This window comes from Carcharhinus amblyrhynchos, chromosome 4, assembly GCF_965287045.1.
Source record: "Carcharhinus amblyrhynchos chromosome 4, sCarAmb.v2.hapA, whole genome shotgun sequence".
NCBI lineage: Eukaryota > Metazoa > Chordata > Chondrichthyes > Carcharhiniformes > Carcharhinidae > Carcharhinus > Carcharhinus amblyrhynchos.
Genome location: NC_137327.1, coordinates 137,302,427 through 137,327,345, shown reverse-complemented (window position 1 = coordinate 137,327,345; position 24,919 = coordinate 137,302,427). Strand labels below are relative to the sequence as shown.

Genomic DNA, 24,919 nt, shown 5'->3' with positions numbered 1-24,919 from the left:
GGGTTATGGGGTAAGTTGGGGTAATGATCAGTGCAGACCCAATGGGCTGAATGGCCACATTTTGCACTGTAGGGATTCTATGGTTCTATCATTTAATAAACTACGCAGCTTTGGTAAAATTACTTTAGTCATGCCAAACTAACGACCTACATTTGCAATTGTAGCTTTTTTTTCACAAGTTAAACCAGTTTATATCCACAGTATCCTAGTACAATGAAAAATTAGGTGAGGAAAAAGAATGTCCCAAAGTGCTTTACAGCCAATGGAATATTTTTGAAATGGAGTTACTGTTGTCGGAAATGCAGCAGCCATTTCCACAGAGCAAGATCCCACAAACAGCAACATGGTAATCAAGTAATCTGTTCTAGTGAAGCTGGTTAAGATATAAACATTGAAGAGGCTGCCAGGAGAACAGGACCTTACATCAACCTTTTACATTAAAAGTGGGAAGGCTGACTCCACTTAATGTCTCGTCTGAAGGTGGCAACATCAAAATTCCATCTCTCCCTCCTTAATGCACCAAGATGCCTGACCAGATTTTGTGCTCAAGGCTCTGGAGCAGGATTTGATCATCCAACATTCTAACTCAGCAATGTAACCAAAAGCAAAGACTGCTCTCCTGATTCCTAACAAATTATTCTTCAAATCGAAATGATAGAAGTTTCCTATTTAATAGGCAAAATGGGTAATCAGTGGCTCTACTGATGTGCAAAAATCCCATTCCCCCCAAAGTCTATTAAATAACTAAAGGAATTCATCACAAACATTGGTAAAACAGTTGGGGTCCAGCTCAATAGTTTAGTTTCAACATTTAAGCCTGGTTTCCCTTCCCACCATCCAAAGAGTTAGTGGGGATGATTTAAACTGGCAACCTCAAGAAGATAGTAGTCATGATGTGGAGATGCTGGCGTCGGACTGGGGTAAACACAGTAAGAAGTCTCACAACACCAGGTTAAAGTCCAACAGGTTTATTTGGTAACAAACACCACTAGTTCCCCACTCACCTGACGAAGGAGTAGCGTTTGTTACCAAATTAACCTGGTGTTGTGAGACTTCTCACTGTGTTAATCACAAGAAGAAACAGAAGGCATCTCTCAAAAAATGTCCATAAGCAACAAAGACCTCAAGGAAGAGTCAACGCAAGACCTCCGAGGAGACAATGAAAGACCCCAAAACGTGGGCGCAGAAGACCCCAGAAGGGGGGCACTGAAGGACCTCAGAAAAAGGACAATGAAAGACACTAAATGACCAATGAAAAGCAGATAGAGAATTGCAGAATGGAAACAAGTCAACACTTCCTCAGAGACAAACTCGACTAACATGAAAGCAAAAAGGGTTTAGCCAAAGTTAAGACAAGCAGAAATGAAAGTTCCATTTGTGATGTGAATATGTCCAGCAAGAACATGATGGATTGCCCACAGAAATTAATTACTTCAAAAGAAATTATGGGTGGCACGATGGCACAGTGGTTTGCTGCCTCACAGTGCCAGGGACCTGGGTTCCATTCCTGGCTTGGGTCAGTGCCTGTGCAGAGTCTACACATTCTCCCCATGTCTGCATGGGTTTCCTCCGATTGCTCCGGTTTCCTCCCACATTCTGAAAGACGTGCTGGTTAGGTGAATTGACCCAAACACCGGACTGTGGCAATTAGGGGATTTTCACAGTAACTTCATTGCTGTGTCCATGTAAGCCTTACTTGTGACCAATAAATAAACTTCACTTTAAATTAGGAACTATTGAGCATAAAGGGGAAGCAACAAAGACAACAAGATGAAATGACTGACAGCAAACCTGAAAAAAAGATACAAAAATTTTCAAAATTAAATCAAGAAGGAAACATTAATGAGACAATGTAGAATAAACTGAACTCCATGAAAAAGGAACTAGAAAATGAAACAAGCCCAGTGAACAATGGAATCAGGAGAATCAGAGCTTGAAGAAGGGAAGCTTGACAATGAGAAACAATGAAGGGGTAAAAGAATTGAAATTGATAATTAATAATTGAGACAGAGAAAGAAGCTCACAATACAATTGCTGAAACAGTCGTGAATGGAAAAGCAGCAAGTCTGCGTGGAAGAGCTCCAGGCAAGACCATACTTGGAACTGTAAATAGTTTAAAAAAAAAACCAACTCAAGTACCTGGAGGCAAATTTTTCTGTTGTCCACCATGGGAATTGTAGCGGGCGTGGGGACGGACGATGCAAAGGTCTATTTGCCCCTGGGTGGGATTTTCCTGTTCTGGGGCGGTGCGTGTGGAAAATCTTGCACTTTGGCTGCGATTCTCCCGTCCTGCTGCCCTGATTGTTTTTTTAGCACAGCCGACCAGGAGATTCACGCGCTGGTCAAATCACACTATTCGTGCTTGGTGTCCGGCACTGAACGCTTCTCCCAGTGCCGGATTGCTAGCACCGTGAGCTCCGCGTTGGAAATTGGCGCAGAGCTGCATGAATTATGCAGCGGGCAGTTTAAATATCATTTAAATGGCATTAGCAGGCCCATGACTGAAGTCTCCGAGCCAACTAGCCCGCCTGCCCACCCCACCAGGTTGGATATTACACTTCAGCCGGGATTACTGTAGCTCCTAACTCCCCAGTAACAGGGTCTGCTGCTGGAGTGAAAGGGGGCAATCAAGGCCTGCCAGAGGGTCAGGCGGTAGGCAGAGGCACCCCCTGGGCATTGGCACCTTAGTAAGAAGTCTCACAACACCAGGTTAACGTCCAACAGGTTTACTTATAGCAAAAGCCTGGTGTTGTGAGACTTGTTGTGAGACTTCTTACTGTGTTTATCCCAGTCCAATGCCAGCCTCCCCACATCATTGGCACCTTGCCAGTGCCACCCTGAGCCCCCTGGCACTGCCCCAAGTGGCAAAGTGCCAATGCCCAGGGGGGACAATGGCACTGCCTGGGGTAGTGCCAAGGGAGCAGGGGGGAGGGGTGCAATAGGGGGGGCAGGACCTGTTGGGGGCAGGGCAATTGGTGGGTGTGGGGGGGGCGTCCCACTGCAATGAAGTTACTATGAAAATCCCCCAGTTGCCACACTCTGGCACCTGTTTGGGTACACTGAGAGAGAATTTAGCATGGTTGATGCACCTAACCAGCACATCTTTCAAACTGTGGGAGGAAACCGGAGCACCCAGAGGAAACCCACGCAGACACGGGGAAAATGTGCAATATCCACACAGACAGTGACCCAAGCTAGGAATCGAACCCGGGTCCTTGGCGTTGTGAGGCACCAGTGCTAACCACAGTGCCATCATTGTCCAACTCGTACGTAATGTTTAGTTTGAATTTAGGTCTGAGTAACTTGGCTATTGGAAAAAGAGTAAAAGGGGGGGTGGATGTGACAATTGTTCCTTTAAGGGAAACACAGGAGAAGAGGGTCACCTGGCTTGAGGACAATTGCGGCTGAGTGTGGTAATCACCCCAGAGGGTGGAGTTCTCTCTTGGGCGGAAGACAGTCTGGAGACATAGAACATAGAACACTACAGCACAAACAGGGCCTTCGGCCCACGAGTTGCGCCAATCACATCAACACCTACCAATCTATAAGCCTATCTATAACCCCCAATCCCATTAAACCCCATATACTCATCCAGAAGTCTTTTAAAAGACCCCAGTGAGTTCGCCTCCACCACCACTGACGGCAGCCGATTCCATTCACTCACCACCCTCTGAGTGAAAAACTTACCCCTAACATCACTTCTGTACTTTCCTCCCTGCACCTTAAATCTGTGTCCTCTCGTAGTGACCATTTCAACCCGGGGAAATAGCCTCTGAGAATCCACCCTATCTATTCCTCTCAACATTTTATAAACCTCTATCAGGTCGCCTCTCAACCTTCGTCTCTCCAGGGAGAAGAGTCCCAGCTCCCTCAACCTAACTTCATAAGGCATGTAGGGATTAGGATAGCCAATGGGCTGCTGATCTTTGTACAATTTTTTCTTGTGAATAAATATCTTTGGTGTTGCTGAGGAAGTCTGTGAGCGTGCTTCATCACATTGGCAATGGGGATACAATGGATTATTGATGACACTGCCTGTGGCCTGACACCTGTTAGTCTCCTGAAGACCCATAGAAGACATATAGGGACTGAGGCAGCCGCTGGGCTGCCGGCTTTTCCTTCTTAATAAATACATTTGGTGTTCCTGACTAAGTCTGAAAGTGTGTGTCATCCCAGAAGTCTTATCCAACCCCCTTTGCAAAATCACTGAGAGGTTGGGGATGCATAGGGAACCCTATTCCTTTAATTTCATGCTTACTCCCACCCTGACTGTCCTGGCTCGTAATCGTACACATATTCCCTTCACTGCAGTGCCAGCAGATCATAATTAGAAGTGTAAACTATGCGCATTAGCCCCAACCGTGCAAAATAGACAGGAGAAATGCATACACAAATAAATCACATATCCATTGATGCAAATGGCAATTAAATCCTCATTTAGTTGAGAAAAGGAGAGAAGCACTGCCCTGTAACAGCTGGAAATGACCCCGAAAACTCAACCAGATGATTTGGGCTTCAAGGCATTCTGTTCTACACAAATTCTTTTTCACTTCTCTTGAAGTCTCTCATCCTTAAATCTTTTTGTCAATGCACCCAAATTCCTGAGATTAAGCTTAGAGGAGCAGAGCTCTATTCCTGCATCCTTTGCATTACTGTTCGGGATACGTCCCCTACCATCCAGGTTGACCAATTGGAATTTTAGCTTCACCGATTGGATCTTTCAGATTTTCTTGCACCGTGATGACTTTTTAGAAAGTGGTTGCTGGTTAAACTGTTAAAATGTGTCCAATCAGCTGTAAACAGGCACAAGTAGAACAAGCAGTGGCTGCTGTAGGCTGAGGGTAACTTAACGAGCTGAATGTACAGTTATAGACTGGATCGGATAAAGGAAGTTAAATTATTCCGAGAGGTTCATGCTGAGCATGGTAGTCTGTTTAGCTGGAGCAATGTCAGAAAAGTTTCAAGTTTTGTGGGTTGATTTAATTAAACATTAGCAATCCTCATCCAAGTTTCTCTGAATGTAAATGTGCATCTGGTACTAACAATCAGCAGAACGGTGTAATTAAGGATTGAGAGTTTCCAAAGGTTGGAAATGACATGTGCATTCTGTTGTTGCCTTTCCTAATTATTTGGCATTTGATCTTGTGCAGGAACCTAAATGCTGGCCCCAGAGTAAACACACATCATCTCCTATTAAATCAAATCACTGGTTTTGCAGACAAATTCAGTGGTTGGAGATGGCCTTACTCTAACCATTTTGTAATTGAATTTGACCTTCAGCAGCCCGGGGTTCGGAGTGGTGAATGACAGCCACTGCACTGTAATTTTGTGCTCCGACAATGGCAGTTTCAAAGACAAAGGAATTGGTTGATGTATGAACCAGGAGCAATTTCAGAGCTGATAAGGGCCTGTCAGTCTCCTCCCAGAAGCAGACACTGTTCCTTTGAGTCATTAGCCGAGGAAATGTTTAATACCAGCAGATGTTCTTCAGTCGTGCCAATTGAATTTTCAAACTTGTGGATGTTCTAGCTGTAAAGTGGGGTCTGTAACTGATTTCTAATTGCATTTTCCCAATATTTTTAGCTGTGCATATCGGGTATGTTTTAGCTGGAAGTAAATCAGTGATGCCTTTGATCTCAGTGTAGCAGAATAGTTGATAGGCATGAATAGCATCCATATAAAATACTAGCTGCAGATTAGGAATCCAGAGATGGTTAAGAACAGAGAAACATAGAAACTAGAAGCAGGAATGAGTCACTCGGCTCTTCCAGCCTGCTCTGCCATTCATTTTGATCATGGCTAATCATCAAATTCAATATCCTGATCCCTCGCTTCTCTCCATATCCCTTGATCCCCTTAGCCCCAAGAGCTAAATCTAATTTCCTCTTGAAATCACATAACCTTTTGGCCTCAGTTACTTTTTGTGGTAGTGAATTCCAAAAATTCATCACCCTCTGGTTGAAGAAATTTCTCTCCTCAGTTCTAAAAGGTTTACCTTTTATCGTCATACTGCCCCCTAGTTCTGGACTCCTCCACCATTGGGAATCATTCAGAATCTACCCTGTCTAACCCTGTTAGAATTTTGTCAGTTTCTAGCTAGTTGGAGAAAGGCATTGTATAGTTAAGTTTCTGTTTGGTGGTGATCCCCAGGGTGTTGATGGCAAGTGACTCAGCAATGTTAATGCCATTGAATGTCCAGGCGAAATGGTTAAAATTATTGGAGATGGCCCTTACCAGGCACTTAGGCGGATGAATGCTACTCACCATTTATCAGCCTGAGCCTAACTGTAGTGCATGACTTCTCCTCCATCTTAAACAGACTCGAATATGCTTTAATAGGTTGATCACGGTATATTAATGTATTAATCTTAGAACAGAGTTGAGAAGGAACTTCTTCTCTCAGAGGGTAGTGAATCTCTGGAATTCTCTGCCCATTGAAGTGGTGGAGGCTACCTCGTTGAATATGTTTGAGTCGCAGGTAGATAGACTTCTGATCAATAAGGGAATTGAGAGTTATGGGGAGCAGGTGGGTAAGTGGAACTGAACTACTATCAGATCAGCCATGATCTTATTGAATGGCGGGGCAGGCTCGAGGGGCTAGGTGGCCGACTCCTGCTCCTATTCCTTGTGTTCTTATGTTAAACACAAACAACCTGCAAATAATTTTTACACAGTTCTGAAAATTTTTAAAGTTAATTCATGGGATGCAGATATCACCAAAACCAGCGTTTATTGTCAATCTCTATTTGTCCTTCAGGAGGTGGTGGAGAATTGTCTTTGAGAACCAGTGCAGTCCATGTAGTGTAATTATTCCCACCATGCTGTTACAGAGGAATTCCAAGAATTTGACACACATTTCCAAATTGGGATGCTTTGTAACTAAGAGGCGGTGATGTTCTGGGTGTCTACTATTCTTGTCCTTCTAAGTGGTGTGCTTAACAGGTTTGTGCAGCGCTGTCAAAAAAGCCTTGGTGAGTTGCTGCTGTGCATCCTGTATATGGTCAACACTGCAGGTAGTGTGCCCATGATGAAGGGAGTGGATATTTAGACTGGTGGAAGGGGTACCCATCAAACAAGCTGCTTTGTCCTGGATGATGTTGAGCTTCTTGAGCATTGTTGAAGCTGCACCCACCCAGGCAAGTGAAGACTATTCCACGACACTCCTGCCTTGTGATCTACAGATGGTGGAAAGGCTTTAGGGAGTCAGGAAGTGAATCACCCAGGAACACACAGCTTCTGACCTGTTCTTGTAGGCATGATGTTTATGTAGCTGATCCAGTTAAGTTTCTGTTTGGTGGTGATCCCCGGGATGTTGTTGGTAAGTGGCTCAGCAATTTTAATGCCATTGAATGTCCAGGCCAAGTAGTTAAGATTCTGTCAAATTGGAGATGGCCTTTGCCTGGCACTTTGGCATGAATGGAGGGGCAACTTGTTGGCACAGTGTTTAGCAATGCTGTCTCACAGCTCCAGGGACTTGGGTTTGATTCCTGACTTGGGTCACTGTGCGGAGTTTGCACATTCTCCCTATGCCTGCTTGATTTTTTTCTGGATGCTCTGGTTTGCTCCCACAGTCCAAAGATGTGCGGGTTAGGTTGATTGTCCATGCTAAATTGCCCCTTAGTGTCCCGGCATGCATAGGTTAGAGAGATTAGTGGGGCAAATAGCGGGTTACAGGATTAGGGTCTGGATGGAATTGTTGTCAGTGCAGACTTGATGGGCCAAATAACCTCCTTCTGTGAATGTTACTATTCTATGAATGAAGGTCATTGATGAAGCAGCTGAAGAAGGTTGGGCTCGGGTACTACCCTGAGGAACTCCTGCAGCGATACCCTGGAGCTAAATTGATGAACTTCCATTAATAACAACCATCCTCCTTTGTTCTAGGTTGACTCCACCCATTAGAGAGTTTGCCCCTGGTTCCATTGCCTTCAGTTTTATTGTGGCTTATTTGCCCATGTTTGCCAGCATCTCATATTGCCAAGGCAGTATGATCGGTAGGTAACATAGGGAGGTAAATTCAGGGATCCTGCTCTCCCACCTCTTCCTTTTCAGACAAGACAACTGAAGCTGTCCTTGCGTTCTGATCTTGAGGTCACAGTTGTAATTACTTTTCTGTTAATATAATTACACAGCACATAATAGGTTAGAATACTGTATCTAACTTGACAGCTTCATGGTTGAAATTTTTCATGCAAAGCTCTTGTCCATTCAGTAAAACACAAATTGCCATATAATTTGAGTGATGAATCACTTGCAGACAATTTGTCCTTTAATTATATAGTTAACATTTTGCAAAACCCACAAAACATAAACGCAGCTTTCCTGTTTTGGAAAGATCTAAAATATGCCCCAAAAATAATTTGTACATTGGGTTTTGCAGTCAACATTTCCCTTGTTTTTAAACCATTGATTTTCATGCAATCCGTCTGAACTTTTCACATTTTGCAGTACAAAGATTTTTCGGGTTGAAGCATGAGGGAAAAAGTCGGGGTTTTCCAGTTGTCTTTCGGTGTGTTTTCCAGCAACGGAGGCACATCACCATTGGCCACCATAGGATCTTCCAGTCCTGCCAAGGTCTATAGCATTTTGTATGGCTCGCCCACCCTGCCATGGCGGGGGTTGCCTTTGGCGGGATGGGAAAATCCTGCCAGCAGGAAGGGCTGGTAAATCCCGCCCTAACATGGCATCCCACTCCAACAAGTTCTAGCTCAATAAGAATATCATGAAACATAAACTAACAAAAGATAATTTCTTCAATAGTCAAAGTAGAATCTATTCTATTGTGAACTCGTCAGGAAATGCTTACTGACTCCCAAAATTAATAGGAGCTAAAATCTAACCCCATGTACCTTTATAACTGAGGCCTAGCCATTTGCTTACCACAAAAAATATTTACACGGTCCCAGCAGTTGTGGACTGTAGGATATTTAATTATGGCTTTTATCCATTATTGTTGCAGTGGCATGGCCAACAATCATCACCCAATTATAGAACACTACAGCACAAACAGGCCCTTCGGCCCACAAGTTGCACCGATCATATCCCTACCTACCAGGCCTACCTATAACCCTCAATCCCATTAAGTCCCATGTACATGCTGTAGAAAATGGTGGTTAGTCTTCTGCGTGCCGTACCCTGTAAGGTGAGCGTGCTGCCAAGGTGTAGTTAGGGAAGGGCTTCCAGGATTTGGAGCCGGTGAAGATGAAGGAACACTGGGATATGTCCAAGTCAGGTTGTTGTGCTACTTGGAGGTGATGCTGTTCCCACACGTCTTCTTCCCTTGTCCTTCTCGGTGCTGGATATCTTGGCTGGAATGTTCCCATCCTGCCCGCCATTTAGCAGGCGGGTTGTGGAGAATGTGAGATGCCGTTGCCGGTTGGGCGGGAATATCTGGCTTTTAGACAAGCGCAGTCGGAGTATTCTGCCTCTTGTGTTTCGGAAAACTTGCAACCTTGGTGAGTTGCTGCAGTGAATCCTGTAGATGGTGAGACCTGTATGGTATGCCAATAGTAGCAGGGGTGTATATTTAAACTAGCGGATTCTTGTTTGCGTAGAATTCAATGCCATTCCTAAGCAGACATATATCCAACTTATTTGGAGGAATGGATACAATGTCAACACTTTTTTCCAGGGAACTTTCCACAGATCCAGAGTTCAGAGAAAAGTAACATTTTGTCTGACACTCAGTGTTGGTTGTATCTTGCTAACTTTCATCCCATATCCTTCAGCTTTGCACTCAGTCTATCCTCAGTACTTAGCATTGGGTTTACAGCTTTACAAAACTTGGTCATGTATGCTCCCGTGGTAGAAAATGGCATCCTTTAGTCTGTCCCTGTTTTTGCCACACCTCTCCAATAGATGCCATGCTTTTGAGGATTGGGAAACTTTTTGTTTACAATTATTGTGCCCAGGTCAGTTTATTAAAAAAAAAACTTGCATATATATATAATGTCTTATTCTCATTCTGGACTTCAATACAAGTAATTTGAATGGAAGCTGTTATGTAAGAAAACTGGACAGTTCTGCATTCCTTTCCACCTATTGTAGAACTCTTTGCCACAGAAGGCTGTGGAGTTAGATAGTTCTTGATTAATACGGGCATGAGAAAAATATCAACCATGATTGAATGGCGAAGCAGACTTGATGGGCCAAGTGGTCTAATTCTGCTCAAATGTCTTATTGTTGGTGTCAGATACTTCCATATCAGGTGAGATACAGAGGTTCAGAGTGAGGTTCTCTAGGATGTAATGGCTGCTGGAGTTAAGAATAACACTTCTCCTACTGCAACAACATGGCACTTCACCACAGTAGCCCATCTTACAACTTCTCTCATATTTGCCTTTTTTTGGAGGAAATACTGAGGCGGCGAGGGTATATTCTGGGTGGGGACTTCAATATATATCACCAAGAGTGGCTTGGCAGTACCACTAAAGGTGGAGCTGGCCATATCCTAAAGGACATAGCGGCTAGACTAGGGGCAGAATTTTCCCATTGGACCTGCCACAGGAATTGTAGCGGGCAGGGCAGGGTTCTGCAAAGGTCTGTTGAGCTCGGGTGGGATTTTCCGGTCTTGGGGCGAGCGTGACCGGGAAGTCTTACCCTGGGTCTGAGGCAGGTGTGAGGCAACCAAAAAGAGGCAAAACCCTACCAGTCTACCATCCATTTGTCCAGAAAAGTATTGATAGGAGTGATCACCCCAAAGCCTCGGTGGAGATGAAGTCTCATGTGCACACTGAGCACACTCTTCGTGTTGTGTGACACCACCACCGTGCTAAATGGGATAGATTCGGAATAGATCTAGCAGCTCAAAACTGGGCATCCATGGGGCCCTGAGGTCCATCAGCAGTGGCAGAACTGTAATCAATCAGAATCTGTCACCTCATGATCTAACATATTCCTTCATCTGCCAACCTACCACAACCATCAAGCCGCAGAATTTCTCGACTTCAATGAAGAGTGCGGGGGGGCTGTCAGGGATGTACCAGGCATGCATAATAATGAGGTATTGACATGATGGAATTACAGCAGAGGACTACTTGCCATGCCAAAGAGCAGAAGAAGCATGCAATAGCCAGAGCTAAGCAACCTCAAAACCAATGGATCAGCTCAAAGCTCTGTAGAGACTGGGAATTCTGAGAGAGTAACTGTACCTCCTGAATCCCCAAAGCCTGTCCACCATCTCCAAAGACAGGTTAGGAGGTGATGGAAGACTCTCCACTTGCCTGGATGACATAAGGGGTTCAGCACCATCCAACCTGCTTAATTGGCACCCCATCCACCAAGTAAAACAATTGTTCCCTCCACCACCAATGCATTGTGGAAGCAGTCTGTAATATGTACAAGATGCACTGTAACAATTCATCACAGCTTCTTTGATAGCACCTTGCAAACTCGCAACCTGTACCATCTAGAAGGACAAGGACAGCAAATGCATGGGAACACCATCACCTGCAAGTTCCGCCCCTAAACACACACCATCCTGACTTGGAATAATATTGGCATTCCTTTACTGTCACTGGGTTAAAATCCTTAGTTGTGCCTGCACCTCATGGACTTCTACAATTCAAGAAGATGGTTCACCGCAATCTTCTCGGAGAGGGGGCTGTAATTAGGGATGGACCAGACATAGAACATAGAACATTACAGCGCAGAACAGGCCCTTCGGCCCACGATGTTGCGCCGACCAGTTTTTTTTTAAAAAAAACACTGACCCACTAATCTAAACCAATCCCTTTTCGTCCATAAACCTATCCATAGATCTCTTAAACGCCCCCATGTTGGCCTTATTAGCATTGCCTACGTCCCCTGAACAAATAAAAAAAAGTAGCGCAGAATAGTGATGAATTATGGACAGTCTTCTGATATAAACTGTGGGGTCCAGTTGGAATAGTCAAAGCCATTTTACACAGGTTGCTAATGGCCAACAGAAAGAGGAGACTTCAACTTCAGTTTTGAGTGGGTTGATGAGTAACTTCCAGAGATGAGTGTTCTCTTGGTTCTCCTCCTCTAAGTGTAACAAGAGCTCTTCAAGGCTGGATTGCATGGCAGCTGTGTCCTGGGGCAGTTCCAGTTGTAAGTGGGTGAACTCACTGCCTGCCTTTCCTTGGATGCCAATCCTCGAGTTGTTACCAATTTAAAAATTCACTTCCAATCACATATAAACTCTGTGCTCTGAGAGTAATTTCACCGCCAGTATTGTTCCCCTTCCACAGCACAATGACGTTTTTGATAATTTTGCAAAGTCAAACATGGTTTCCATTAAGTGTAACTTAATTATGCACTGCTAACAATTTTACAATGGACATTGTAAGTGTAATTTGTTGGTGTTTTGTACAAAATCTCTTGCTGTTAATGCACAGTGGAGGAAATGAAGAATTTCTGAACTTGATTAGTTTGCGGGAAAGCTGCTGACATTCTCAAATGTCTCGATTGTTTGGTTTTCCCTTCTCCTTTGTGAGCTCTATTTCACACTGGGCACACTTTTAAAGGCATTGGCAAGCCTTTCATACCTCATTCAGTCTTCAGGTGTTACCCTGAGAATCGAGTGTTGGGCTTTTTAGCTGGATAAGGGCATCCCACTCAGGTTTGACTGTGTCCTCATCAAAATCTCTCCTAAATAAACTTTCCAGGTGGGGTCACCGGATAGGATAGACAATATTAATCTGTCATGAAACAAAACAACCTACACAGCCTGAGAGGCAGTTATACTGATGTACTATTATCAGGAGTTACTGATAGCCCCACTACTAGTATATAGAGTAATTCAACTTCTGTTATGAGCAAGTTATATATTCATGGCAAACCTTTCGTACGTATGAGATAATATTTTAAAACCGAAATCTTAAACAGTTGGTTATTGCTACAAATTGGTTTTTACGTTGCACTTTGATATTTGTGTTACGTTGTAAGTTGGTACTTGGAGAACACGATGAGAAGCAGTTCCGTATTCTCATAACCACTACGTCAATGCAGTCACCTTCAGCCGACAAGGATCATGGTCTAAACATTCCACAAGCTGTGGAAAAGGAGATGTTGGATATGGGAAAGCATTAGGGAGGAAACAAATTCCACCTGGTAAATAGGGGCTGGATTTTCACAGAGTCGGAGAGATTCCAAAGAGCTATAAAAAATGACAACCGGTACCCAGTTTCAGGATTCCTGGTTCCAATCCCTACTTCCCCAATTTTCACCCACACGGGATATGAGTGTGAGACGGTGCTGGTTGCAAGCTCACATCCTGCACTCCCAACCTGGCCGGTTCCATTGCATCTCCTAGCCCTCTGCAGTTTTTGTGGGGTCGGGCCAATTTCTCCATGACTTGGTCATTCATAGATCCAAGTGGAATCGTGAACAAAAGTGTAGATAAGGGAACATTTTGAAAGGTAAGTTGAAAAGGTCTCACCCATGCCTTTTTGCCAACATGTGCCCCTTCACCCATATCCTCTATGCTAATTCTTCTGCGTGTCCCATCCTCCACAGCCCCACTTACCCTCTATTTCAACCTATCCCCCTCCAGCAACTTCCCATGGCTCTGCATGCCCTCCATGCCAACCTATGGCACTTTTAAGTCCATTCAGCCAGTATACAAGTTGTATAAATCCACTGAATCCGAGAGCAACAAAAGCATGTGTGAAGATTTAAAAAAAGTCATTTCTTCATAATTTTCTTTAAAAAAAACAATCGATTACAGATAAAGAATTGTCAAGCAAGCAAGCTTTTCCCTGGATGCAACTGTTTCAACAGAGTAATGGATATCTGGGGTCTCAGCGAATTCTCATTATGATTTTTTGGCTAAGAACCCAGTCATCCATTAGTCTGTTGAAACAGCTGTGTCCCAGGGACAACATTTCTTGATTGACAGCCTTTTCTCTCAGATCTATTCTGTCTGTCTGCACAATGTTTATTTACACAAGGTAAAGAAGTGTTAAATGCTCCTAATTTCAGCCACTGATACTTTAAAGGGTCTGGATGATTGACACTTTTATAGGACTGTAGTAAAAGCAATATCTTTTAAAAGAAAGTCAACAGCCATGGACAAATGATTATTTTTTTAAAACCCCTTTCAGACTACCATTTTCTACAAGATTCAGCAGTTCTATACAGGGTGCATATTAGGTGAACGGACATGGAAGTATCATAGTTGTTCTGGATAGTAGGATGGGCCATGTCAGGTGATGGAGGGTTATAGATTAGCATCGAGGCGATGAGATCCTTGGGGATGGGTGGATTGACATAAGTTGGCTCTGAGGGTTTGAGGGGCCACTGGAATTGGAGGGAACGAGGTGGCCTGGGTTAGCCTGGGTGGAGCATGGGAAGGTTTGGGAGAGGGTGGGAGTTGAGGGAGCGTCAGGTGCAAGGGGTAGAGATCTGTTTTTATTTTGTTTTATAGAGGTATTTTAACTGGAACAAATGCCTTTTAAATCGCCCTCCTCAGCAATCAGCAACCCTTTTGTCTGCTTCCAAATTCTTCCCGGAAATGGTGGGCCCCACTGCAGCGTGCTCCCGCTCCCCAGAATGAAAATCCCGCATTTGCCGGCCCTCTGTCCTACTTAGAGCTGGGAAATTTCCCACTTTCCCCCTCTTGGATTACAGTTCAGCCCAATGTGTCCTGCATCACCTATGCATCACCTAGATCACTCCAGCCTCCATTCCGAGAGGATACCACAGAACTACCAAAAGCAGCAGAGGTTTAAATAATGGGGAAATCAAAGCATTGCGTTTTGTTGTTAAGAAAACCCATTCAATGAGCTAGTGTGGCCTATACAAAGACCATATTATCCACCTTCTACATGTTGCCTTTTGTATGTGCTTTCAGCTAATGGAACCTCCAGCAGCCAGCTCTCCACTCCCAGGTCCAACAAGTCTCCAGTCTCAACACCCATCTCTACACCAACCAGTCCAGGCTGCCTTCGCAAGCACAAGGTAAGTCATTATTACAGCCCTCTTTTACTCTGCTAGAATGAATGATTTAATGGTCTGAACTGTAGGGAGTCTATGATTCAGCCGTTACGATTCTGAGTGGCAGAGAAGGTGTTGGGTTCTCACCCATGCCTCAATTGAAATCCTTAAGTGGGCAGAGGAATCCTTCAGCCAACGTGTAACCTGACAGGTTTGTACCTGCGGACAGGTGGTCAGTGAATGGGAAGTGGGGTGGCCGATACCTTCTGTCCAGGACCCCAGTACCAATTAGGTTCCCCTTCCACAGTTTCCTTTCCCTCCTGCTCTGCCCAGCATTACCCCATCCAACCTCTCACCAGGCCTTGGTCAGCCTGGGCCTGGTGTGATCCCGGACTTCTCTGGGTTCCGCTGCATCCATGGCGACTCGTCGTACCGAGCCTCCTGCAGTACCAGCATTGGCCACTGCTGTGAGTGGCACTGCTAGTACTGCAGAACTGACAGCCTCCAAATGGCTGGTGCTTCTATGAGGCAGGAAGATCAGCTGGATAACAGAGGAAGTCTTAACTCATGATAATGAAAGACCCATTGGCTGTAAAATTAAAGCAAAGTGAGCTGGCCAACTACAGTGGGCTTTGTTTCTGACATTTTGATTTGATTTATTATTGTCTCATGTATTGGGAAGCAGTGAAAAGTATTGCTTCTTGTATGTGACACAGGCAAAGCATACCATGCATAGAATACATTGGGAGAAGGAGAGGGTGGAGAATATAATGTTACTGTCATAGCTAGGGTATAGGGAAAGATCAACTTAATATATGATAAGTCTGCTCATAAGTCTGATGGCAGCAGGGAAGAAGCTGTTCTTGATTTGGTGACCTCAGACTTCTGTATCCTTTTCCCGATGGAAGAAGGTGGAAGAAAGTACGTCCAGGGTGCATGGCATTCTTAATTATGCTGGCGGATTTTCTGAGGCAATGGGAAGTGCAGACAGAATCAATGGATGGGAGGCTGGTTTGCATGATGGATTGGGCTACATACACAACCGTTTGTGGTTTCTTGCGGCCTTGGGCAGTGTAGGAGCCATACCAAGCTGTGACACAACCAGAAAGAATGCTTTCTATGGTGCATCTTCAGCAGGGATGCGAGATCCCACCCCCACCTTATAATCCAGCCCTTGAATAATGCTACCAAACTAAACTTAAAAATCTTTTTCGCCTTCTCTGTTGTATGGATTAATTTTAAATAAACATCAGTACTGATGAGATTGGGAAATTTGATTTTGAGGATATTTCAACTGTGGGGAAGCAGTATTTTCTTCAGTAGAAATCTAACAGCTGGAGGGTGTTCGATTGACATCAGCAGAAATATAGTCATTAACTCAGCAGGGCACATATATATTATAATTTCAAGTATACACCTCTGTACACTGCTCCTACTGTGAGTATAGCTTTCTTACTATTTATGGAATACTGGAGACTGAATACTTCCTTTGAAGAGAAACGCTGCATATTTTGAAATGTTTCAATGCTGGAAACATGAAATCTATGTGTAAAAGTCACAGAGCGGGAAAGAAAATGAGTAGGGACTAGGAACAAAGGAAATATAACAGTGAGATTTATACATATACCATTAGGAGCCAAACTGATGTCATTAATTGCTTGCACGTTTTACAAATAGATTTGAAGAATTAAATCCAACTGAGCTATTTATGGATTAAGAACATAAGAAATAGGAGCAGGAGTAGGCCATCTAGCCCTTCGAGCCTGCCCCGCCACTCAATAAGATCAGGGCTGATCTGAAGTGGATCAGTTCCACTTGCCTGCTTTCTCCCCATAACCCTTAATTCCCTTGTCAGTCAGAAATCTATCTACCTGTGACTTAAATATATTCAACAAGGTAGCTTTCACCACTTCAACGGGTAGAGAATTCCAGAGATTCACCACCCTTTGAGTGATTCACCACCCTTTGAGAAGTTCCTCCTCAACTCCGTTCTAAAGTGCCCCTCCCCCTTATTTTGAGACTGTGCCCTCTAGTTCTGTTTTCCTTTCTAAGCGGGAAGAATCTCTCTACCTCTACCCTATCTATTCCCTTCATTATCTTATATGTCTCTATAAGATCCCCCCTCAGCCTTCTAAACTCCAACGAGTACAGGCCCATTAGTATAGGGCCAATGTGCAATCAACTTAATACACCCAGATTAAGAGCGGGCAAATGTATTTTGGAAGTACTTAGCAAGTCAGGCAACATCTGTGGAGAGAAAAGCAAAGATCACAGAAGTAAAAATCAGGGGAGATGCAAATTCAGCACTGAACTCTTTATTGCACAAATTCAAAGTCACCCCTGGTGGGGTTTGCACAAATAGTTTTTGTATAAACCATATCTAAAGTCTTGTTCCTTCACCCTCTTTCCCCACTGCAGGACCTGTATCTGCCACTTTCCCTGGATGACTCGGACTCACTCGGTGACTCGATGTAAGTCGGCCGCGTGACGGAAGGCTGGGATTCTCCACCTGAACCAGTGAGACTTGGGAAAGAAATTCTGCCCAGTGTGCAGAGGTTCTTTAATCTTGGTGTTCACAAATTGCCAAAGTGGCACCAAAAGAGGAAATAAAAAAGAAATTGCCCTGTTTTTAACAGTTTGTCCTTCTCATGAGAAACCTAGTATCTTGGAATATCACTGCCTTTTCTAAACATCATCTAAAGCACTGTGAGAATATTTCATAATAACACAAGCAGGTCTCTTGTATACATCATTTGTTCTTTGAAACTTATGGTCCCTGGTTTTGTTTCTTTTTAATGGTGCTGTGTGATTTTTTTTCCGTTTCACTTTGATATTTGATGTGCAGTTATTCTATGCTTCATTTATAAATCTGTTCTTAGTTATTGAAAACCTCTGCCAGTTGTTTCTTTTTTAAGAAAACCCTCTGCTGCGCAGACATGTTTAACATCTGATTTGTTTAAAAAAGGAGAGATAGGAAAAAAAAACTCCAAAAAAAATCATGAAAGAAGACTCAAACCGTTTAGTTGAAAATGAAAATGACATTGATTTGAGAATGGGAACATAATTTGAGAAAAGGAAAAAGCATCTTCATAAGACGAAGGCATTAATTTTCTAAAAACTAAATTTGATCATATTTGTTTAATACTTTTTTTAGTAACAAAATGATTCTGATTCTTGCTTTATATGACATTTTGAATGGATAGAACTATTTAGGATTAGAGTGAGACAGCAAATTTACTAAGGAGAACAAGGTGTTCTTGCGCTTTTTTATTTGTGAATGTGTTCACTGTGCAATTATCCAAACCAGTTTATAAGTACTGAGTAGCATTAATAGATTACTTGTAAAACTTGGTGGTGAAGACAGATTTGATGGGGAAAAGGGAACATTGATTTGCCACTGGACTAGGATTAGCATGGAATAAACTTTGCCATGCATGAGACCCGTCGTTTGCTCTTTCTTGATTTATAAGGGAATAATTGCAGCCTAGTTTGATTTGGAGTGGCATTTAGCTTGCAGCCTGATGTTATTCTGATCTGGAATTCAACTCACAAAACTCTGTCACTTCTTTGGTTGCAGTAGCCAAGCTTAGAAGCTTCATAACAAGTATTTCTTCCACACTGTTGCCCTGGTCTGTTAGGGCTCCGCCAGCATTGTTCATAGAATCATAGCCCCATACAGTGCAGAAGGAAGCCATTCAGCCCATCGAGCATTGTGGCTCCTTCCCAGTCAGCATAATCTGTACTACCTTGGACTCCCGGTGCTGGGAGTTCCACCCCCTGGTTAACGTTACAGGTTGGAGTGTCAGTTAAGCAGTCACGTGCTTGGCAGTTATTTGAATATTGTGGCTCTGGGCCCACCTTCAGACCAGAAGCAGTCGTGATCGCTCGATGGAAGCCCTGGTGTTGCAGGTTAGCGTACTTGCCTGACAATCTTTTACCGGAGATATCCATGTGCCACAATACAAAAACTACTGCTAGTTGGCATGTCAAAGCATCTATCATTTAATACCCCTGCAAAATGAAGTTGTTGTATTACAAAAAATATTGTCAATTTGAATAATGGGTGATGGGTGGTGGGATAGTAAGGACTAGCATAATGCAGTTGGGTTCATAATTGTGAATTCTGCCCTCTCCTTGTATCTTAATCACTTGGAACTTGGTTAATAGTTGGGCCATTCCTTAATCAGTCAACATCCTTTGTCCTGTTTTAATGCCAGTTTAAATCACCAAACCCTGTGTAGTAATTCAGCAAGTTTCCATTCGTATTAAATGATATTTTGAGAACCGTATGAAGGCAGTCGCCAAGGGCAGCAGGGTGGCAAGAAGACACAGTGGTTAGCACTGCTGCCTCAGCACCAGGGCCCTGGGTTTGATTCCTGGCTCAGGTCACTGGCCATGCGGAGTCTGCCTGTGTCTGCATGGGGATTTCTTCCGGGTGCTCCAGTTCCCTCCACCAGTCTGAAAGATGCACTGGTTAGGTACATTGGCCATGCTAAATTCTCCCTCAGTTACCCGAACAGGCGCCGGAGTGTGGTGACTAGGGGATTTTCACAGTAAGTTCATTGCAGTGTTAATGTAAGTCTACTCATGACACTAATAAAAAAGCTTTGAGACAGTAATTCCTCATTCACACGGTACGGAAAATGTCTATATTGCTACATAATTAAAAAATTATATTCTTTAAGACTTGTGTTGCAGTTAGAGTTAACCCCACAAGGACAAAGGATTTTGAGGGTTTTCAGTCCCTAAGCAGTCATTCCACCCTGTCAAGCATGATTCTTTCTGAATTGCAAGTGTCCTGCAGAGTGATAATTGGACTCAAAGATTTCAGAATTTTAGCAATGGCTTTCTTCAGTTAGCTGGAGTTGTCAAAGCCCCATCTAAACTTTCTCTGCTTTTGCTTTTCTGAGGATTGGGAATAGGTATAAGGAAACTAACCTTTCCCCAGCAGGGAAGCCAAAGGGAGAAATTCAGTGGGAGTCTGAAGATCAGACCTTTGCTGTTCTGCTCGATGAGCCTCAGTGCTACAATATGCGAGGCCAACACATTGGACAGGATTTTCCTTGCGGGTTTTTGGACTGGATTGGTGGTCACATGGTCTTGCAGCCAGGAGGACAAAGCTAACCAGTTAGACGGACCCCTGCTGCTTACAGAAACCAGTCGGCCTATTGGTGTTAAATTTGCATTGCTTTGGGAGACAGGTGAACCACCCGTTATCATACCCTGCAGCAATGTAATAGTGGAACCCAGAGAACCAAACAGAAAGGAGTTTTAAAAATGTCACCCTATTTAAAGGAAAATACCTGATTTAAATCTCCTTATAGTTTTCAGTTTCCCAGCAAGGCCAATCAACATGTGTATTTTCTTGCTCAGTAACGGACTGGCACTCCTGGTACAAATTGCTCCTTTCAACATCTCCCAGAATCAGAGTTCCATTATCTGTGGATCTTCTTTCCAATACATTGAAGATGGCAAGTACACACGCTTTAATTTTGTGAACATGGTGATAGCTTTTCTGCAATCCTCAAAGGGTTAATTTTTTTTAAAAATCGATACAGATGCAGTCACAGAGTAGATGGTGCAAATTAATCTGCATTGTTCCAAATGAGGTATTAAGTTCTCAGTTTCAACTCCTTGGACCAGTCTTTCTAATCCTTTGGTATCATAGAGTCATAGAGGTTTACAGCATGGAAACGGGCCCTTCAGCCCAACTTGTCCATGCTGCCTTTTCTTTTAGCAACTAAACTAGTCCCAATTGCCAGCGCTTGGCCCATATCCCTCGATAGCCATCTTACGCATGTGATCATATGAACTCTGTGTTGGGTAACTCTGCAGATCGAAATGTGGCAACCTGTTCCATTAATAAAGGGAAGAAAAGTCAATAAGGAGGCTATTCCCGAACCCTCCAACACCTGTACAGAATAGCACCTGTATCAATTACGGAGAAACCTGGAATTCAGATCATGCTATTCTCCTAGCAGGGAGGAAGCATAACGACAAAGAATGCCTGTAAAATAAAGTTGTGAGGAAGTGGTGGGGTGGGGGCAGGGGGAAGGGGGAGAAAGAGTTGGTAGGGTTACAATAAAAAGAAGTTTAGTCGAGATGAGCTGAAGTCACATCAGATTAACTCTCAGTCCGACAAGCTAAACGCCACTCCATAAAAAGTAAACATAGTGCAAGATTAAGATTTGATTAAAGTTATTCAAACAATGGTCTCTCGTGCACTGGCAACCTGTAAGGCATAACAATGGTTCTTGGTGCAGATGGCCCACTTTGAATTGAATTACTTTCAGCACTCAAGGTATGTGTTGCTAATAAAAAGGCTATGTGTCTTTAATTGACCAAACTCTGCCTGAGTGCTTGTGTAGAGCTAAATCTAACATTAACGAGTGTATTTTAATGATATTATTTTGTGGAGCTGCTTCTGCTGGAAGTGGGACCACAGGGTCCTCTGGGTTGATCCCTGTGCACGCTGCGGGGTGAACCGAGAGCGCCTTGGAAATAAGTGAGCGTGTGAGAAGTTGAGCGTGAGCAGTTCTTCACAAGCCCCTGCTGCGCTGGGGCTTTCCCCTGAAGATACAGGCCAGCAGTCTGAACGGCACAGTGCTGGCCAGTATTGGCAGGTCATTGCTGAAAGCTTCACTAGCAACAAGTGGCTGCCACTGGTGGTCCTTGTCCTTCAGAGGGAGAAAAGTGAGAGCTCGTCTGGAGGCGGTGTCCTCTGCCCCCCCCGGGGAGGGGGGAATGATGAGTGAAACCACTTCATGAGGTGATGCCTCTGTCTGGTTGGAGCAAGGAATTCAATAACTCCACGAGGCAGTGTACAGCTTCTGTGAACTGCACCATTGGTAAATGACTAGATTGATAGTAATGCTAATCAGCAGTATTTATTTAACACCGAACCCTCTAAAAATACCATTACCTAAGACCGTGAGTGTATTACATTGGTATCTTTTATTTTTCATTGAATATTTTAACAATGGTGGCAGTTGATTTGTGAGTTTCTTTTGAAATGTGACAAAGGCTCACAGAAATTCTGAAGCCAGCCTCAGATTTGCATATCTGGTAAAAGGCCAGTCCAATAGGAAAACTGGCACTAACGCTTAAAATGTTACAAATTGAGACCATATCACAAAGGATTTAAGAAAAAAAAAGCCCATGATAATGGACTGACGCATTGCCTGCTATGCGCTGCATTCATTTTCCTTTTATCCGTGCACGTCATGGGCAGTGCAACCTGGGACTGTTAGCATTTCCATGGAAACAGATGGACTGTTTTCGTCGCCGTGCAACAGGAGTCGGCCAGGAATAAGTGGCACTATTCCCATAATTGGCTGCTAGTGTACGAGACAGCTGAGGTGAATGTAAAAGGAGCAGAAAGCAAAGTGAGTTCTGGATATGAGTCATCAGCAGAACTTGAGGCTGGAAATAAATTGGCAAGACTGAAATTGGTTAGGAGTGCTGACAATTGCAAACATATATTGGATCAGCATTGAGTCTGGTTAAGACTGATTATAGGATTACAATTTTGAATCTAGAGAAATGTATTGCTGAGCAACACCACTGTCCTCTATCATTACCTTGTCAGCCTACATGGCGACTCTGGCTTTGCTCTAAGTGTATTTATATTCCATTCCCATGAGTCAAAATGTAATATTCTGGATGTATCGAGTACACCGCTGAATTCTAATCCAACCCAAGTTGATGCGACAAAAGCCTCTCTCCTTTCTGCGTACTATAAATTATCTCACGCAAAATGATTCTGAATCCAGTTCTAGGTAAGATGAAATTGTCCCAAATTGATACTAAATTGTCAATTCTATTCAGTAGATCGACAAGGTTGGCCACGGTGCCAAATTCTCATTAGTATAGCCATAGGTGTCCTTCAGGGGTTTGCATTGATGCAGCTTGTTAGGGCAATGGGATTGAGCTTTACTCGGCATCTGACAGCACTGAATTTGTCCTGGCTGATTCTGACACTGCGTGCCTGAGGTGAAAATCCGTTTCTCAGCATTAACTTCACCTTGGATAGCAGACATACAAAATAACTCTGTCATATATGTGTACACACAGTAACTCAGCAAGTCCCTTTGAGAGACATGTTACATAGTGGTTTTTAACAAGATGGAACCACTAAAAAAAACTGGCCCTTCATCACTGGAACACTATCAATGTGAGCATGTTGTTTCCCCCTGAGAATAGGAGTGACACAGTGGTTAGCACTGCTGCCTCACAGCGCCAGGGACCCAGGTTCAATTCCGGCCTTGGGTAACGGCCTGTGTGGGGTTTGCACACTCTCCCTGTGTCTGTGTGGAATTCCTCTGGTGCTCTAGTTTCCTCCCACAGTCCAAAGATGTGAGGGTTAGGTGGACTGGCGATGCTAAATTGTTCCTTAGGGCCAGGGAGATTAGTAGGGTTACGGGTATATGGCCTAATTGGGGTTGTTATTGGGGCAAGCTTGTTAGGCTGAATGGTCTCTTTCCACCCTGTAAGGATTCTATTATTCTATAATTTTTTTTAAAAAATTTGATCATTGGAGCAAGATTATCTTTTTGGAATTGTCCCTACTAAGAGTGAGATTTTATTCAGAATGAACCACTTACACAGTCAGGAGTACGCTCATTTATAAGGCTTTCTAATCTTAACCCGGATGAAGCTGGTGAGGTGAAGCCAGGAAAATCCTGAACGTTTCCTCAATCTGGGTGATGGTGAGCAGGTCCGAAAGTGGCAACGTTAGAAACTTGGCAGCAGATTACTTGCCCGTCTATCTACTAATTAGGGGTCTCACTGCCTCATACTTCAATAACACTCAGTTATCCCATAAATGGAAATAGTTGGATTTACAAGCATGCCTGAAAATCTTGGGCTCCGAACAGGAATCTTCTGGCACTCAACTGTAGATAATTATCCAATAAATATGCCATAACGTCAGAAACAGTTGATCTTGTTCAGGAATGGCAGGGAGTGAACTGATGGCACAAAAAGGGATCAGAAACAAAGGTTAAAACTACAGTATGATATTTGAACAGCCACAGTTTCTGTTGTTTTTCTGAACTCTTTGAGACCCAATACGTGTCTGGTTTCTATGTAATCGCTCCCAACTATCAGCCATTATCTTTGCAGTTATTTGAACTCTATGGAATCATTCTAAGGTGTTCCCAGGTACCTACTGTACTGTTTAATTATTACCAGGTACACGGTATTCGATATGCAATCGTTTAAAAGTTCCACCCATTGTCAATAAAATTACCCCTGCTCTAAGGACTGTGAAGTACCTTTTGGTGGTTAATGACCGGCTGGACTCCACTCAATGGGTAGTGAGCAGTGGCAGGTAACTCGGTAATACATTTCTCCACACATCTACCATCAGAAAATTAACCAGAACGTCAATGCAATCCGTAGGATTTCCAAAAACCTTAAAGGTGCCAAAATTTGCTTTTGTGGGAAAAAAAATGCCTGCCATCAAGTTGAATATATAATGGAGCTAAGAGAAAGAGATGTTTCTTTTTAAAACATTAATTTCTGGATAGTTTGCTTGCTTGTATTTTCTATTACATCCATGCTATCATGCTGTAACCATGTGCATGTTTTCAGCCATTTTTACTGTCTGTGGTGAAAAGTGGGTTTGCTATTTTTGCTGCCTTTTTTTGTGAAATTCTAAATGTACATAAAATGTTTATTATTATTGACTTTTTAAACTTCTAGTGAGTAGGTGTAGTGGGAACTCTGTAATGTAGTTTTGCAAAAGTGCACACCAGTCAAGTTTTAATGATAGAAGTGTTTGCTTGTTAGGTTTAGGTGAGGATTGCAGGATCCATTTCCATTTGGCTTTGAGGTTACGGCGCAGTGATTTCAGTTTCTCTCTTGTGGCACATCTGACTTTCCCCTCACTGGCCTCTGTCCCTCGAATTTACTTCTACGCATCCCGCAAAAATAGAACTTAAAAAGTTGATGTTGTGAGCTAGTGTGAGAGAATTTGTTCTTTTTAACTTCAGTATAGTTTCTTGATGGAAAGCTGCGG

General features: G+C 43.4%; 1 protein-coding gene across 2 annotated transcripts in view; it reads left to right on the top strand.

Moving 5' to 3' along the window:
- The window catches only part of LOC145342396 (neuronal migration protein doublecortin-like), a 197,952-nt gene extending 177,030 nt beyond the window's left edge, over nt 1–20,922 (top strand). For both annotated transcript variants that reach the window (XM_080187951.1, XM_080187950.1), the window contains 2 exons: nt 14,816–14,922; nt 17,317–20,922. In XM_080187951.1, coding sequence (XP_080044077.1) covers nt 14,816–14,922; nt 17,317–17,373 — 164 coding nt within the window. In that variant the 3' untranslated portion in view covers nt 17,374–20,922. The remainder of the gene's footprint in view (nt 1–14,815; nt 14,923–17,316) is intronic.
- The last annotated feature ends 3,997 nt before the right edge of the window (nt 20,923–24,919 follow it).